We start from the raw sequence: 18,665 nt of genomic DNA on the forward strand, positions 1-18,665 counted from the left end.
CTGATCAAAATAGAACGAATAAATAAATGATGATGTATTATTATAGATCAAAAATGCAGCAATATTTGTCAAAAGTAAACCCAGCACTGCGAGCTTAAACAGTGAAGCTTAAAGCTTGTATATTAGAAAATAATGTAAATGACTCATTAGATCATTCGTTTACATTAAATGAAATAAATTTCGTTTAATAGACAAACACTTATTTGCCCGCTAGAGGGCAGTGTGCGACAACAATAGCTTTAAAATGAGCCTAGTTATTATCTCCACACTTTAAAAATGTAAACATTTTAGAACCTGAAGAACCGTAATCAAGAAACAAATACACGTCACACACCAGATTATTCAAGTAAGAGTGACCATGTTTTTAATATCTTAAACATCTGTGCAACATTATTCATAATGTTGCATCACTGCATGACCTGTAATGTTTCACAATATTTACAAAAAAATGCTGTTTACATCAAACCATTAAAAAAAGTCCAAACAATCTGAAAAGAATGGACCGACAAACTATGCCGAGTCCACGTTAATGCAAAAAGAAAAACAAACAAGAGCAATCAAGTGCACCTCATACTTCACGCAAGTATATTCTTTGTAAAGTATATATTAGTGAGAAAATATATACTTCATTACAAGTTGACAAAATAAAATACTGACAATGACGGGCTGGGGGGGGAAGTGAGATTCAGAGGGCAGAAAAACAACCATCACACTCAAACCTCAACACACAATCACAGGCGGGAGGAAAACAAACTAAAAAGCGACTGCACACACACACCATCGCAAACACAGAAAGGCTTTGAACTCGTGACCACAAATGACATGAAACGGGTTAAAGAACAGATCCATAACACATGGGTTCCCAACATGACACCGGGTTCCTGCATGTCATTGCACAAAGAATGGGGTGGGGGGGGCAGAATGAACTTTACCGAGACCTCCGCTCCAGATTACAGTAGAAACGTAGGTGTGCACACTGAAGGATTAGGGGCATTATGAACACGGATTACGCCAATAAAATACTTCCAAGTGTTGAGCCCGATGATCTTTATCTTTAAATAATGTTATCTGACCTCGCGAGGCTGCACATTTTTCAAATTGCCCTTTTATTCCTCAGTGTGCACAACACAAAAAGATGAATCTGGTTAGAAAATACCACACAACCCAAGTTGTGTTCTTAAACCCGAGTACACCATGACAAAATCAGAAGGGTTTGGCTTGTTTCTGGGTTGTGATTCAGTTTGTTCAGGATATTAGGAATAAAAGTTATATAGTTCAATAGTAGTGTCTTCATGTTTCAGTGGGTTTCTATACAACGTAGTGTGCTATTTGGTTTTAAAGTTATCGTCAGAAACATTTGTAATCGCTGAGTTCTTTGCAAAAAATTCAAATTAAATGCATTGTAGCCAGCTGTGTGTGTGTACACGTCAAAGTTAAAGCTACAAATAAATTACTACTTCATGAGTTTTTGAGCATGCATGTTGAGGACGAGCACCAGATAGAAGGTCTCAGACAATCACAGACGCAGAGTTTCTAAGATGAGGATCGTTGCCATCCAGCGGTATATTGCACTTGATATTTCTGTTGCGATTTCAGGTTGTTTTGATCTGGAGGAGCAGAGGTGTGTGTGTGTGTGTGTGTGTGTGTGTCCACAGTTCCCAATAATGGGCTCACTGTGGCTTTCATGACTGATCAAGTGATGGTTTTGCTTCGTTAGTGTTAAAACTGCATTTATTACCATCGTTAACGGCGTCAGATGTGCATATTCATAAATAGTATGGTCTTTTGGACGCAGACGTTGTTACATTTTCTTCTTTTAGCCAAGAAATCCAGAAAAAAAAAAAATCAGAAAACCTGCCTGTAAAATAAGGAGCAATCTGTAATGCTCGCTTCCTAAGCGGGAACACGAGCTTCGTAACACTCTGAATACATCTCTATTAAAAAAACAAACATACATATACACATATAAGGCTTGAGTTCTCAACTCTTGGTAGTATTATTGCCATCTAGCATATTTGTAAAGCTTAAAATAAATATGGAGTACTGTACATAAATAATTTACATTAATAAGCAAAACATAGTAACACAAGGCCCCTAAATGAGAGAAATGCTTCCACTGCTCCTGGAAACCGCGTTAGTGTCCCTGTGGAGGATCTAGACTGGAGGTCGGTTACTCTACCTAAAGCTATCGCCATGGAAACAAAAACCACTGTACAAACAAGCACGAGAACATGATCACAACAACCAAATGACGGAATCCATCAACGCAGCCGGCGATGGTTGACAGCGGTTGAGGAATCCACCCGAAGGCTCTTTAGGTTGTGTTGCATTCAGGGTCCTCTGGGTAATCCGGTTTAATGCAGTTAGAGTATGTAGGTCACACCTCCAGAAGCTGCATGCTTCAGTTTAATATTGATTAAAAAAACGGGGCGGGAAGTGGTTGAGAAAGTATTTCATGGTAAGAAATTAGCTTAATGATAATAATTGAATCAAAATAGCTGGGGAAGTTGCGCTAATGGGAAATGCTGACTGTTTATTATTGTCCATTGACCTGCCTGTTGCTTGTTTTTGTTTTAATCATTAACTTATTAACATTAAAAATACCCTTACGTTTCTCAGTATCTTCTTAAATAAATACTTATTATCCAAATAGTTGCACAGAAATGAAAATGATTCAGAAACACACTGGATGTTGAAAAGAGCCTGCGGGTGGAGTTTTCCCTCAAATAAAGAAAAGAAGCAGCTGGTGAACCCAAAGCAGTCTTCTGCCAACCCGACGGGGCAGGCTTTTGGTGTGGAGGCTCCTTCCACCATCGTCGCCCCCCCCCCCGACCCGCTGATGGGACACTCCAACACTTTGGGCTGGTAAAGTTCATTCTGTTTTCTGCCTTTTTTTTCCCCAAATACAAAAGGAACACTGGGTGACTTTCGTGATGAAGAACTGACGTAACTCGCTCCACTGCTGTTCGCTCACAACAAAAAAACGTAACGAAACAACAGCGCGTCTCGCAGTTCATCGTATAAAAGCTTTAGGCTGCGTTCTTATTTATCCTACGCATGCGGCCGTACGCCACCGCATGTCTCAATAGAAACCAAGACATTGGTACACCTCTGCTTTGTTTTTGTACAATAAAAGATAAAATGTGCATTAGGTATGCTTGTACATGACATTGTACAATATTTACATACATTTCTTAATAGCATGAAATTTCAGGATTATCTATATACATATTGAAAATGTATCAGAAATATTTGGACTGTCTATTTTTCTTAAATATGTAAAGTTATGCTTGTCGCTTTTTTTGTTCGTTTTACTGTCTTATACTAGAAAAAAATAGTTAATTCAGTGAGCTGTAGACAAATCGCAACCAATGTTTTTCCGTTTTTTCAGTTTCTTGCTCTTCAGTTTGAACTGTATTGGTGTTTGGAATATCCAGCACCTTCTGTGGTCATTAAGTCAAGTTGATGTACCACCGAAAGTCCACGTGTAGCACCTGTGGGAGAGCTCAGACAACAACGTCTCCGAAGGGCCGACACATTCAATGTTATCTGGATATCTTCCTCCTCTTCGGCTTGGGCAGCTTCACCTGACGATCTCTGGACGGGATCTGAGGGACAGAAGCAGCACGTCGCCGGTGGAACACAAGCACAACTGACCAGGAGAAAAAATGGCTTCTTAAGTGTGTGCAAAGGCTCACCGTGCCAGACATCTTATCCAGCTCACTCATGGCCTCGTGGATAGCAGCTTCCAAGTGATTATTCAGTTTCCCCGGTCTGTGGAACATTTGGATTTGTCATTAGTTACGGTCACGCTAATGCAGACAAGAGTTTGATGATCACAAACGAGATTGACTTACTTCAGGCCTCTTTTGGCGGCTCGTTCGAGTGCCTCCAGGTCGTGAGTCAGTGTTTTCAGCTTCTCTGGCTCCACCTGGATGGAGATCAAACACCAAAACAATGACGGTGAATTTGTTGGACTGTCATTAGTCCTCCATGCAGATATTTAGATTTGGCAGGCGACCTGCCACTGACTTGCTGGCAAGCATCAGTCTTGCAGTGGAAAAACACGCTGCAGAACCTTGAATGCGGCTGGTTTGTTTTGTTTCACTCTGCATTCAGTCTGGAAGGTGGCCTGTGAAATACCGACAGGCGGGTCTGCTCACCTTGGCCTGCTCACGCAGCTGCACGGCAGCACTGTGCACTTGTTCGTCCCCGGCCAGCTTGGCGGGCCACGGTGGGAAGCCCTTGAGCTGGCCCCAGACCAGCTCCCCCATGTTGAAGGTCCTGGACCGGTAGTGAAGCAGCTCTGAGGAGGGAGAGTCCGGTTGCCGCAGGTCCTCCTCGCTGCTCAGGCTCTTGGTGTCCGAGGGGCTGGGCGCCATACCGTTGAAGTGGCCGTTGTAGTGGCTGTAGTCTTTGGCTGTGGCCAGAGGTCCCTCCAGGCTGGTGGAGGAGCTGGGCGACTGGTCGTCCCCCGTCAACTCCTGCCGCGGGGGGCCCAGCACCTCTCCGTAACCCCGGGCATTGAAGTGGGGGGTGGCGCCGTTGATGTGGACGCAGCGCTCCACCGTCTGCTCCAGACGCTCCTTGTAGTTAGCGGGGGCCCGGTGGCAGTTGCTGAAGCGATAGCCGTCGTCGAAAAAGGCCTTGTCGTGGGCCATGACCAGGCCGTGGTCGCCGGACCCCTCGTTGGGGCAGGGCGGGGCGGGGGCCAGGCTGGCAGGACGCTCCATGCAGGGACTACTCCTCACCTGGGTGGAGCACTCCAGGAACTCCTCGCCACCCCAGGCGCTGCTGTTGCTGTGAGCGTCGAAGCCCCCCACGTGCTGCGTCTCCCCGTCCCACTGCGCCCTGGGAGTCGCGCGGCCGGGAGAGCGGAAGTAGTCGCCTGCCTCGGGGCCGTCTGGAGTGCTCTTCCCCGCGTCCATGTGCTTCTGACCCCGTCCAGGCCTCACCTGCCTCGGCCTGGCCTGCTGGGGTAACGCCTCCGCTTCCTGGTGCCGGTGCAGCACCGAGCTGACGACTTGGGGGAGGTTGACCGGCTCCCCTATAGAGGCGGTGAAGGCACTCATGGCGCTGAGGGCGGGCACCGGACTCGCCTGTGTGGTCCCACTCACCGTGGTGGTGATGGTTACATGCATGCCCTTGCTGGCGGCGTCCACCACGGCTCTGTAGATGGCGTCCACCGACTCGGGGCCTCCACCCGGGCCCCTGTCGCCGCCGGTTGCCCCCCCGGGAAGCCCTTCACCGTGGGGCTGCTGCTCCTCCCGGAACTGAGGGTGAGACGACATCCCCGGCTGAGGGCAGAACAGCAAGGTCACAACGATGAAAAGAAAGTTCTCTCGTGAATGTGGAATGCAATTGGAGGAGAGCTCATCGCCCCCACCTGGTAGTTCTGGTAGAGGCAGGCCATGGAGCCGGCGTTGCTTCTGTCCGCGTAGGCCGGGTCGTCAGAGAAGTGTGGTGGTCCTTGGTAGGCCGGGTGGGAGGCCACTACCCCCTGCTGCATGCCCTGGTGGACCTGCTGCTGGTACATCTGACCCACACCGGTGCTGCCGTGCGGCTGCAGGCCGCTCATGCCACAGCTGAGGGACGAGGGGTTTCCTGCAAAACCGGATGATGCATGACAAAATTGTCCAGGGAGAAAACAAGAAAGACGGGAGCTGGAGGGAACGATCCCTTCAGCATTCAAACCAAACAGCAAAGTCACGGTTTACTCTCCCTGTAGCTGGAAAATGATTCTCCAACCAGAGAATTATTCAATTGTATTCCAAAAAAAAAAGATTTTTTTTTATAAAAGCAGACGTTGCTATTAGCATTAACCCTTTACATTTGTTTTTTGCAAACAATGAACGGCGTAGAAACACAAGCAGATCTACTGAAAGTTGGCAGCCCCAAATAAATTCAACATCCAGACCAAGTTGCCAAAGCTGAGCTAGTGTCAAGACTTTCAGAATAAAAGAAAAAGGTGCACATTAACCTATTGGATGCCTCCAAAAGTAACAGATGGACTCGCTGCGCGGTCCAGCTAGCAAAGCGTTCGAGGACAGAACATAAACAAAACAATTCAAGGCCACGGACGTATCAATGAATGAAGAAAAGGGCCGGCAGCAACGCGATGCAGACAAAGCCGAGGCGGATTCAAACTCTCCGAGGCCTGACGTTGTGTTCTGTGCGTGTGAGGACGGTGGCGACTGGGGCAGCTGGTGCGATGCTACGTAGCTGAGGGGCAGCTGTGTGTGCGTTCTCCATTTTTTTTCTCCCTCTCTTTTCTTTCTTCCCCTCTACAACGCAGAGAGCCACGACCGGGCTTCCAACCCCCTCCCCCCAACTCCCCACATCCTCCGCTATGATATAGTGACGGCTGTTGCCGAGGAAGGTTGCCATGGGAACCGAGTGATGATTGGTGGGGCTGTCCACTGCCAGGAAGCTTGTTGGGGGAGTTGGGTGGGTGGATGTGGGGGGTTACTCGGGTCGGGTGGTGTGATTTTACTCCTCTGGGGGGATGGGGGGTGGTCAGCTGGGTGGCAGGAGGTCTTGTTGATGGGGGGGGGGGGCGTGTTCAAAGCTCGCTAGCTGTCTGGAAACAGATGGTTAGAGGCTAAATGCTAAAAAGCCAGTGACTAGGCCACATTCAAAGAGCTTTGCGTGCTCTAAAGATCCCGAACATGTCTTTCAAATAAGCCTCAAGTACGGGAAAATCAACAGAACTACTCGGAGGCATACATGCCATTTGTGACAGAATATTCTTTTATCCTAAGAGCCTGTGAGTGCGTATTTGCCAGACAGGAGAGGCACTTATCTGAGGCATTGAGGCCAGTCATTTCACTGGGGTTGTTACATCATACGTCCCTTCGTCCCGTCATGCTCTCCCTCACACGACCAACCCAATGTTTTCGCCTCGACTGGGAGGATAGCGGCACACCTGGTGATAAGAGCAGGTGGCCTGCAGGAGACCTTGGTGGTATCTCCATTATAAACCATATGAAGACACACAGACGCACCGTGAATGCATAAACGCAAAACCCGGCCCCACAGCATGCAGGAAGGAAAACAAAAAACAAGATCTAGATCTTTTCAGTGCATTCAAAACAAATGCTGCCATGAATGCCAGTACACACACACACACACACACGAAAAAGCATACAGTCACACACATTCATTCATATGCGCACAAATAAACCCTGTAATACACCAGCAGTCGTAGGCATGCACACGCAATCATTCAAACACACGCTACGGCTTAAACCCTCATCAAAAGCTTCACTCTGGTCCTCATTCAGGGTCCATCGTTACTATAGCGACCGGCTAGCAGCGAGAAGCTCTTTAGAGTGCCCTATCTAGGCTGCCTCCCTTAAAAGCGTGATCCAGATCCCATTTCCATCTTCTTACACCATTGACTGATGCTACCATACAAATAAAACAAAGAGACACACTGGCTGACTGACAATTAGCTGAGCTTCCTAAGATGAGGGGCCTGCTCATTAGCTCACAGATACTGGAGGAGCCCGACTGTCTCGGCTCGGCGCCTATCACTTAAATCCTTTGCTTTTTGTTCACCCATAACCATAGAAACCACATCTTCATCCAACCACGAGCTTATCACGAGGAGGAGCGGTGGACACAGTCTCTAACTACACAGGACATCAACTTTGGACTCTTGGTTTGTATGTATGTGTGTCATTTTGAAAACTATTATTTTTAGGATTTGTATAGATGAATTCAAAAGGAATAAAATCTACCAGTTGGACATATGTAATCAAAAACCTACATTTACATTTCAGGACAAATAGGAGCCTTTTTCGCATCTTATTTCTTTGAATAGCATTTCAGCAATCAAGGAATTATGAGCGTGATCACATGATAGAAAGGACATTGAAATGCAAATGTCAGATTTTTTAAATTTTTTTTTAAATAACATGGCGTAACATTGCAAATGTAATGAAAGAATGCTAAAAAGTCTCACCCGATTCAGAGATGGTCGGTGCACAGCTTCCGTCACCACCTCCGTGTGGCATCCCCACCATGGTGTTTCTTCCCATTCCGTGAAGGAGGTTCTGCTGTGACGGGTGAGGGCCGGCATGGGACAGCGGTGGTGGGTTGGCGTGGGGGCGTCCCAGCGGCATGCCGTCAGGACCCACTGGTCCACCTCCTGGCCCCATGGGCCCACAGTTACTCATGGAAGAGGCCTGCATCTGGCCTATCGTGTCAGGGAACTGGCCTGGACGAGGGCCCAGATGGCCCCCGGAGGTGTCCATGTTCTGGCAGTGCTGCATGGCGTCTCCTGGCACCCGGAGCCTCTGCTGAACAAGGAGGTTCTGCGGAGGGCCAGCAGGGGCCATTCCGGTGCCGTCGTTGTAGTGCATCTGTGCGGGTCCTTGAGGCCCCGGGCTGAGACCTGGACGATGGCCGTGTGAGCTCTGGCAGCTCATGGACTGAAGAAGCTGGGCCATGGAGGTGTTGGGGGGAAGGTTTCCGAGTCGGCCCACTTTGCGAAGCTGCTCAGTGGCGCTGGGCCCCGCCATGTGGGGTCCCCCCATGCCTCTCTTGTTGAGCATGTTGTAGACCATGTTGTTACTGCTGTCGTGGTTGGCGGCGGCGGCGCTGCCCGAGGACTGCTTCCGTTTGCGCATGGGGTCTCTCTGCTGGGCCATGAGCTTGTCTCTGAGGGCCGCCCGACCGCTCTGACCCTCGGGAGTGTTGAGCAGCATGGTGGAGTTTGGCGGCAGCATGGAGTTTAAAGTGCCGTGCCCCTCCATGCCTCGAGGGCCGCTCATAGAGCCAGGGTGTCCACCGGCTACTCCGTTACCACCACCAGCCCCCATGCCTGCCATACCACCACCACCTCCTCCACCACCACCACCCATGCCCGCAGGGCTGTTGCCACTGGTGCCGAGTTTGTTTTGATTTGCTAGCTGTGCTTTGGCTGCGGCTGACAAGAGACTGCTGGCCGGGAAGGAAGCGGCATTCTGTTGGTTGAGAATCTGGTTGAGGGGCATACCCAGGAGTCCTGGGTGGCCCTTCTGGGAAGCGCTCGGGGTTGCCAGAGAAGAGGATGACGACGAGGAGCAAGAGGTGGGCGAGTACATGGGGTTGCTGTGCTGCTGGAGGCCAATTGAGTTTCCCATGCCGGGCAGCATCTGGGGGTCTTTGTACTGGTGGTGCACGTCAGTTTTGTTGGTGGAGGGGCTGGAGGGCATGCAAGGCCTTGGAGATCCCATGGCAGACCTGGGGGAACGAGGAGGAACCTTCATGCTGCCGCACGGGGCCTGGTGCCCCGAGGGCAATGCAAAGTTCCCATGTTCAGAGGAGGTGGAGGATGAACGTGAGCGATGAGGAGAGGCCTCCATTCTGCCAAGGACAGGCCCCGCCATGTGGACAGGTGACGTGACAGGGGAGGGGGACATGGAGGACGCTGGACCCCCCTGTTGAGTCCTTTGAACGTGGCTGCCATGCCCCACAGGCCCAGGCTTCACTGTGGGTAAAGGTAAGTTGCTTGGCAAGGGAACGATGGCGGGAGGGGGGGTGTTTACATTCATCATTTGTACCTGAGAGTGGATATTGGGCTGGAAGTTGGAGGCGTTTGGTGCGTTGCCGGGGGGCTGGCCGACTGGCTTGCTGGGGATGGGGTCCAGGATACCTAATGGGTCTTTTTCAGAGGTCAACTGCCTTTTCTGAAGTGCACAGGATGGTTGTATGGATGAAGGAGGTGGTACGGTGTGCACAGGGGGTTGTGTTTTATGGTGAAATGCTGCACGGGACATGTCCATCCCTGGGGGGAAGCCCCCCCGAGGCATGTTCATGACAGGGCTTTTGGCAGTGGCCGTGGGGGAGAGGGGCGTGCTAGTCCTCCCTGTCATGGCACAAGATGGCTGGCCCGCGGGGGAGCCATGGAGCATTAAACCGGGTGGGGAAAGAGGCGTCCTCGTGTTCCTGTGGATGGAGGCGGAGCCTGGACTACCGGCTCCTGGAAACCCACAAGAATTGGTCCTTTGAAAGCCATCGAGGCCGCCCACAGTGTCTGCACTGGGGGAATGGGAGCCATCTCCGTACAGCTTGGCAGTGGAGAGAGGTGGGCTCAGCATGCGCCCATACCCCACCCGGTAAGGGGATTTGGGGCCCGGCTCCCCACTGCTCAACCTCTGCGGCCTGGGGTAGCCCGGGTAGAGTTCGGGCTGCTGAGCTCCACCCATCTCCTGGGGTGGATACAGCCTCTGCTGCTGCTGCTGCTGTCCAACTGCCATCATCATCATCTTGAAAGGAATCTTGCAGTCTGGGCCAACAGCATTGGGCAGGCCGTCGTGGGGTTTAGTCCTTATTGCTCGATGAGACGTGGAATGCGCAACGACCACAGACGATGTACCTTGAGACCCAACAAAAACAGGAACACTTGAGTTGGATCAATAGCACCTCATTGAGCAAAAAGCAGAGGAGGAAAATGATTGTTGCCCGCAGGTCACAGTGGCTGTGAACCATTAAAATGACAAACTAGTTGATATCAGTGCTGAAATAATGCACACTTTAAGTAGTAGATTTCAAACACCACGAAACCACGTCACCTCTGCATATTAAGGGTTACTGATGGCGTCCCGTCATCAAACGGAAACGTTCATTTTCAGGTGGAAACAACTGGATTTACTGGTACCTCCCCCCGGACTGGTGAGCGTCAGAGGCGGGTGCGTCCCCATGCTCCGGTGCAGCGTGGCCACCGCCAGAAGCTTCCGCTTGTGAATGCAGAGTTTGGTGACGTCGTCGTCCGCTCTCACGTCCTCCGCCGTCCTCTGCTTGACAGCTGCCCCGGGGTCGAAGTTGAACACCTGTGGAAAAAAGGATTGGAGGGTTGAACAGATAACAGATAACAGGTTTCATTGTTGCAGGTGAAACTCAATTAAAATGTTGCACTAAAAGCCAGAGAGAGAAAGTGGTGCTGTGCCATTAGGTGAATCCATAAACTCATGGTAGCTTTGCAGGCTACTGTAGGTATCCTACCGACTATGGACCTCGCTTCAAAAAGTGTTTCATCAAGGCCGCAGAGCTAAATGTGAATTGGACTAATAAGCCTTAAATGTAAGAATGGTCAAGAATCTAAAAGAAAAGGGTTAGTGCCTGCTATTAAAAAAATGAATAGAGCAGACACAACAACATCCGCCTAATCTGATGGACACGACATCAGGGACAAATTTAGCTTCAAGCAAGATAATCCTTTATCCAACGTAATGGGATACAGTGAACGCCTCACGACACCCAACATCATCAGTGAGGACCGTCCCATAGATCAGGGGAGTCTTTATTTCATGCATGCTGCGCATCCGAATGGGGGTGGAGAAAGGGACTATGCTGCAGAGCTTTCCCTGGACATTGTTATGCGGTTTTCCTCTACTGGAATTCATGGGGACGGACGTTAATCCAAGCCGACCGCAGCCACCGCGCTGCGTGAAGGACAAAACCACCAACCGGCCTCGCAGCCACATTTCACAGCAACTTTTTGATACTCGAAACACCAGGTCGACAAAAATTAAAGCATCACCTCAACAATAACTGTTTTAATATACTGTTTCCCCGTTTGTGTTGACTTCTAATTCTCTTAGAGTAAAAATATGGAAATGGACCAGAAAGAAGTCAAAAATGTTCACTTCATTTCAACCTGTGATTTCAAACAGCGGATCAGACACGACTTCCCAAGCTCAGCCAAAATTTGAAGTCATTCGACGCTTGCAATGAAATTGTGTGGTTCCGATCCATTTCTTCACTTTTTACCTTTGGAGAAGAGCTGATGAATGAAGCTCGTTAGGAAAAGGGACGCTAATGCAGGTTTCGCTTTGTTTGTTTTAGATGAAACGGGCCGGAAAGTATTACCTTGTGGAGGATGAGTGGGCACTCCAGGCCGCATTTGCAGGTCCCATCAGTCAGCAGGTAGGTTTTCACCTGCTCCAAGCTGGACAGCACCGAGCCGCTGGGACTGCACACAGAACACAGCGACGTTAGAGCGCCGCCACTCCCGTCATACGCCGACGTTCAGCAAGGATTTCGGAAGGTCTGTCATCGTGTTTAGACTTTAACGTTGAACATATTCATGGGGAAACATTCAAAAAGGGCCTCGTTCTCCCCCAGCATTTGTCTTCCTGACTCAGAAGAGGAGAGGAAACCGTCGACAGACTCACTGCAACCAAGAAATCAACGGCTGCACATATGTGAAGCAAACGCACACTTTGAATGTAAAAGAACATGAGCTGGTGCGCGGTGACAGTATCAGGCCACGGTCACAGAAGTACACAGGATTCTTTCCAACACCCAAAATAAACCTGACACCAGCCAACTGCTTTGGTTCATTGTGGCGCTGGGGTTGTTACGCTGGGAAGGACACCAACTTCCAGTCTGCACAACTCAATCCCTGGGAGGGGATCCACTACCAGGCGAAGCTCGCCGGATCTTTAGAAGCCGCCCGCCGCTTTCTCCAAGGAGGCGGAGTGAAATTTGCTTGCGACGATCAACGCTTCTTACAATTTGCCGTTTGCCAGCCGGGAAAACATGTGGGCTGCGATTTACTGGAGTGGCGGGACGGCTCGCTGGAACGTTAGCGGCAGAATCCCGGAAGAACCGTATGGTTCACAGATTTTCACAGCTACTAGGTGCCAGACACGCTGCAGCTTCACCAGAGTAAAGAACATGATTTTGGGGGACAAAATGAGCATTTTTAAGTCATTCAAGATGATGCAAAATTCAAGGCACATTTCAATTGAATTAAATGAGTTTCACCGTCACAGGCATTTTACGGCAAAAGTCTTGAAGCTTATTATTAACAATTGGTAAAAAAAAGAAAAGTGTCAATGTGCTCAATTTTGGTTATTGTTGACTTCTTATTTCAACAACGGCTGGAGAAAATAAAGAGGCAGATTTGTCATCGTCCATTTCTTACCTTACGTATACGAGCCCGCCGCCGCCGCGCTCCGGCCTGCGCTGCCAGCCAATGGGGACCTGGACAGGGGCGGCCGGCCTCTCGTCCCCCGCCTCACAGTTCTTTCCGCCATTCATTGCTCCACTGGTTTTACGCTCGACGCCTCAGAGGTATATCTATCAGACATCAATCGGCGTGTTCGCAACGCACCTCATGGCGGTCTTCCGAAGCCGTGGTGGAGGAGATGGCCGGTGGACAGAGGGTGGGGGTAGGTGGGGTGGGGGGGGTAGGGTGAGGCAAGCTCGCAGCAGACCCTACCCTTTCAGCTGCTTCATAGCTACGGAGCTAAACTGTGCGTGGACTTCCATTAGTGCATCTCGTCTTCCGGAGCCATCCGACTGGGGAAGGTGCTGGCTGACGAAGTTTGGACCAGGAGTGGCTTCACTTTCACTATTTTATACCGTTGGTTTTGTGCTGCCACGGATTCCCTCAGAGCGTGTTCAGCGTATCGGCTCGCGAACGCAGTTGGGTGGTGGTGGTATTCCCATGGTTCCTGTGAGGGCACAACAGAAGACCAGATGAATACATAAATGGTCAGTGTGGACAGGTGATATAATGGCCCCTTTAACTTCCACCAGTCAAAGAAAATTTAAAAAAGTATTTCCATTTTTCTGTAGAAAGGCAAAATGCTCAATATTTGTGTGGAAGGACCTTTTTAAATGGTCTGCGATACAAAGTAAAACTAAATAAAGATCCTTCACCGGACGTGGTGCTGACAGGAGCTTGCTGGAACTTCCATACATGACTTTGAAACATGAACGCAGTATTTCAAACGATTACCTCGGCTGCGGTCCAGCTCTGTGCAAGAGTATTACAGACTGCGGTGTCGTTTTTCGGGGGTTAGATCTGTCATCCTAGATCATAATTCATGCCATGCCTTAAGCAGCACCACCCCAGTCTTAAGGGCTGCTTGGTAATGTGTCTTTTTAACGCACCAAACTACCAGATATTAGAATACAAACTAGAAGACCCAGAACAGGCAACAGCGGATATTTAAAAAAACACATCAGCTCAGTATTTTACTGCGTAAGCCATTAACGCGTTTGCCACCTCATTGCACAAATATTGCAGATTTAAAATGAGTCTTGTAAATAATGTGGACGCCAAAACTGAATCATAAAAATAAGATAATATAGAAGAAAAATAGTCCCGCAGAGTGCATTTCAAAACGCTGCTAGAAGCCCCATCAGAGCTGGTAAATCGGTGCGTTAGTGACGGCGCTCCATGCAAAGCCTCCTCTCATCCGCCAGTACTGCTGACTCATAACTGCCCGGTGAGCTGCTGAACCCGGTGACACCACCACAGAGGAAGAGAGAGAGAGAGGTGAGGAGGGTGGTGCTGCCCGTGGTCACAGTAAAAAAAACGCGTTCTGTTTAACTGGAAATACGCAGCAGCAACCGTCGCCCCACGTCCTGCCGGGAGAGGCGCGCAGCGCCGTGTCAGACGCCATCGCAGCGCTGAAACCTCCTCTCTGTTTGGAGAATGCAGAGGTAACAGAGAAAACGCCATGCCGAACGTTGGGTTCATATTGAAGATAAAGACTAATTATTTTCCCAAGAATAGCCGTTTGACAACGGTGACACGAATAACCTCAATTTCTCATGTTTTGATTCGGTATTTGGGCTTTTTTGCCTCAATTGGAGGCAAACGGGAGGCAGTGCAAAGAGAGGAGCGTAATGTCCAGAAAAGTCCTGGACCGGAATCAAATTAAAGACATTTTGATTAAAACCTACGGGTGACACAGCCAAATGTTTTCATTTTAACCTTTGGCAAAGCGGCGCCATCTAAATCTGTCACCTTGCTAATGTGAAGGCACAAAATGAAATCTCAGCTCTTACCAGTTTACTGCCCACCATTTCCCGACTCTCGAGTCCCACACGGAACCCTCTAATCTGGAACCGTTTTGCTGCAGGTGGATCTTTTATTAAGATTATGTTTTTGGCCTTTACACATCTATCGTTGGCAGAAACAAGCAGGAGACAGACTGACGGCGAGAAAGGACCCAGAAAGACACCAGAGGTTGTTGTAGTCAGGACATTGCGTGTAAATAAAAGCCCAACAGTAACGCAGCCTGGACTCCTTTGTGGCTGCACGGTGTGTGTGTGTGTGTGTGTGTGTGTGTGATTGAGCAACAGTGTAAGAAATGGTTGTTTAAAATGTCCAAGTTGTTTTTACGATGACAATATGAAACGTCAGTGACTGAACGTTACTAAACTCTTTGCAAGAAGCAATCGACTGCATCTTTTTTAAACTTTAAAGGGTTCGTGATTAGGTTATGATACGCAGAAGGGTGTGTGCGTTTAAGGACAAGGACACACACAAAGCCCAACGCCACTGCGGAGTCACCGAAGATTTTAGAAAGGTCGGCAAAAATAGTACGAGAGTCAAACTTTTGGGACTTAGGAAGGTAAAGTGCACCTTGTTGAAAGTGAAGGGAAAGCAGTCAATCATTTTATCGAGGATTTCCTATTTTTCAAAAGGTTCTTGAGTAACAGAATTTGCAGCTCAAGTAAATGAAAACGTCTCCTCTCAATGTCCAGATTTTATAGAACACGATCAGACAAAGTGGCTTGTGTGGATCTCATTACAGGCGTTTTCTCGTACAGGTTAATAGAAGAACATGTTGCTTGTAACGACGAAAGAATATCTACGATTTACTTAAAAGAGCAGCTGGTGAACTCGACTTTAGCATTTGGATTATAGGATGTTACCAACACCAAGACCGCCAAATGAATGAAGCTATTTAAAAAGTAATCATACGTAGTAATAAGTGAGAGCCTTTTAAAATAAAGTATATACTTTAAAAGATGTTGCAGGAAATAGGTCCACCCTGAACAGACATTTAAGGTCTGCTGAATTTGACACACTATGTGTGTTATGCATTTTCATTCCAGCAAACACCAACACTTTATCCTCGGGAACTTTGGATCACATTTTTACTCTTGTTTGTTCATCATTTTAAATAAGGACTGCAGTGGTTTTATCCGTCAGTGATTGGAAAGTTCATGTCACGTCAGTCTGCTCTCCGTTCGGTTGACTGTGCAACGAAGGGCAGGTTTTTGGTGGCGGACAAACCGCCGTTGCATGAAATTCCGATCATTTATCTCTAGAAACGCATTTGCCAGAATGTTGTCAGATAAAGAGCAGGTAACAGGTAGCAACGCAAGTTACCTGCACAAAGCGCGTACTGTTTACGGAGAATCCTTTTAGTAACGTTACGCGCTTTGCCCTCCTCTGACTGAAGAACAAGACCTCTACCTCGGTCTCTCAGACCGGATTAAACCCATTAATTCCCAACCTAGCATTCCATCTAGCCGTGACCCCATGCAGCTGGCTCAGGCGGACTGAAACCCGTAAATTCACCAACTTCAAAAGTTGACAGCTACTCAAGTTGGCTCCATGACACGACTTATTCCTCCGAACATGACAACCGCTTGTGTACATAACCAAAGCAACCACAGCTGTCTGAACCGTAGCGGCTAGCCAAATTAGCTTAGTGACCATTAGCTAGACTGTGATCACCTGTGACAAATGCCGCTTTATCACCGCTTTGGCGACAGCCGTGTGCCGTTAAATGTGGTCGAGCACGTCGCGTGGCAACGCCTGCTGCCCGGACTCCATCGCCCGCGGGCCTCCGCGTTGAAAAAGTGACCGTGTCAACAAGCGGAATCGCTCCTGTCTGACTGTGCTTTTTGATGCATTGGATACAGCGTCTGCTAGCTTGGGGGGGGGTTAGCACGCCAACCGTCAGCTGTCTAGCAACCGTCGGCTAGCCAGCTAGCTTGTTGTAACGAAAATTGATTAGAGGGCGAGCTCGGCTACGCTAGCAACGTTTTGGCGTTCTGATGGGCGAAGCTGGACCGACGTGAGGCCCGCGTGCGGACCCGCCAGCCCGGATTCCGACTTTCCAAATTATCGAAGTGAAAGACAAGCTAGCTAGGCCCGCGTTAGGTTTCGAGCCAAGGGGCCAGGCAAGGCCGGGGCACAGGCCGTGTTAGCACGGGTTAGCTTAGCATGCTAGCTGATAGCCGTGCGAACCCGTTGCGTTTGCAGAGAGACAGCGAAGAAGAAGAAGAAGAAGAAGAGAGAGAGACGCTTTTGAGGCACTAACGTTTCTGTCTGCGTCAAATCGAACCGTAAACAGTCCGTGCTTACCCGGCCACCGCGGCGAATGCACGCCGGTACCGAAACAGTGAAACGTGGGGGCTGCGGTTCGTTTCTGACCTTTAGAAAAATAAGAATAAGAAGCCTACCCATTAGCTCTCTGCCTCTGCTGGTTCTTCTACACTGGGATATATTGGAAATGATGGAGAGCCGCACTGCGCATGCGTGGCAGGATCAAGCAGCAGATGGGAGAGGTGATGCACGTTACCCCCACAGCTCGCATGCATAAGCTCTCTATGGCAAAACGGGAATAAAATTATGAAATGAATGAGGAACAACTGGATGTGTGGGTGGGATGACTCACACAGAGTTGTGGCTCCTATTGTGGGTTATGGGGGCCTCCAGGGGCTGCTGAGGGAGCTTCACAAATAAAGAACAGTTCACGTGGTTTCAATTATTTGAATTTAGCCTTCTGACCGCTCGTATAATCACGTTGCACCCTTTTGATTATAAGGGATCCATTTATATTGCATTTCCTGGCTGAGACATGTTCAAATAATTTTAATGCACGCAAAATGGTAATAAAATAAAATATTATTTCTGGCAGGTCAAAAAGCCTGGGAAGCAGCATTTAAAGTAAGAACATTTCAAAAGAATACTCATAGTATGTTAATAAATACATTGTTGGGACAAAAGACAATACCAATCTGTAAGGCAGGTGTGGTAATTCAGCACGAAACATAGAGGCACTGAAGCAAAAAATGATGTTCAGCAAAATAATTTCCCTGGATAAAATAGATAAAGGTCACAAAAGCTCAGATATGGAGCTGTAAAGGAGAGGAGACGTAGCTCAGGGTGCAAATGCTAGAATTGTGTCTGAAGGTCAAACCTGTGGAGACGTTAAATTAATTCAGTGTGTGGCTGTTGTAAACGGGCCGCTTCGTGTATTTTTAAGGGCAAACACGGAGCTGAATGTTCGAGCGGTGAGTCGTATTTTAGAATAATGTGACAGGCTTAACGTGGAGCAGAGACGGTTTGTGAGATATCTGGTGGTTTATTGGGCTTTTTTCATCAGTCAACCAAAAGTCACAGGGAACGTGTGGTCACCGTCAAAGATGTCATGCAGGCATTCAGATGAACAAAATCAAAATTGTGGGGATGGATTAAAAAAAGAAATAAATCCGAATTACATTTAATTCCTTCTGCTGGGGAAACCATTGTCATGTTTTGAAATGCCACAGGCTTCTTTACTACCCCAAATCAGAAGTATATAAACGCTTTATAGAATTTGAATTTCTGGAGTCTCTACAATATTTTTTTTGTAAATAGGGTCTAAAGGATAGAAATGTAACCTTACAAGCGCGTCTAATGGCGGTTGCATGGAGCACTCTGAACATCTGGAGGGGGTTAAAAGGTCCAGAGAATGATTTAAAGCCAACATTGGATCAATACATTTGTTTTTATTGTTCTCACGAAATATTAAAAAAACGTCACAAAATGGGCAAAGCATCATGACTAGAGCACATAAACACCGTGAGATCTCAAACAAACTCAAATAGTCGGATGTCAGCATGTGTTTCTGTTGACATCAGACAGTGAGATGAGT

At 48.4% G+C, this 18,665-nt stretch overlaps 1 protein-coding gene across 3 annotated transcripts; it reads right to left on the minus strand.

Moving 5' to 3' along the window:
* Positions 1-338: 338 nt before the first annotated feature.
* Positions 339-17,433, minus strand: mbd5 (methyl-CpG binding domain protein 5). 3 transcript variants are annotated; one of them, XM_078102581.1, is made up of 10 exons: positions 17,209-17,433; positions 12,917-13,448; positions 11,857-11,959; positions 10,646-10,817; positions 7,967-10,363; positions 5,387-5,604; positions 4,164-5,297; positions 3,858-3,931; positions 3,699-3,774; positions 339-3,608 (listed from the first exon to the last, which is right to left on the minus strand). In XM_078102581.1, the coding sequence occupies exons 2-10, from the start codon at positions 13,030-13,032 to the stop codon at positions 3,546-3,548; spliced, it is 4,353 nt and encodes a 1,450-aa protein (XP_077958707.1). In that variant the 5' UTR covers positions 13,033-13,448; positions 17,209-17,433; the 3' UTR covers positions 339-3,545. The 3 variants fall into 3 exon arrangements, with proteins under 3 accessions (XP_077958707.1, XP_077958712.1, XP_040026085.2); XM_078102586.1 differs by having other exon boundaries at positions 17,111-17,353; XM_040170151.2 differs by having other exon boundaries at positions 14,794-17,224.
* Positions 17,434-18,665: the final 1,232 nt, after the last annotated feature.

Source organism: Gasterosteus aculeatus, chromosome 1 (assembly GCF_964276395.1).
Source record: "Gasterosteus aculeatus chromosome 1, fGasAcu3.hap1.1, whole genome shotgun sequence".
Lineage (NCBI taxonomy): Eukaryota > Metazoa > Chordata > Actinopteri > Perciformes > Gasterosteidae > Gasterosteus > Gasterosteus aculeatus.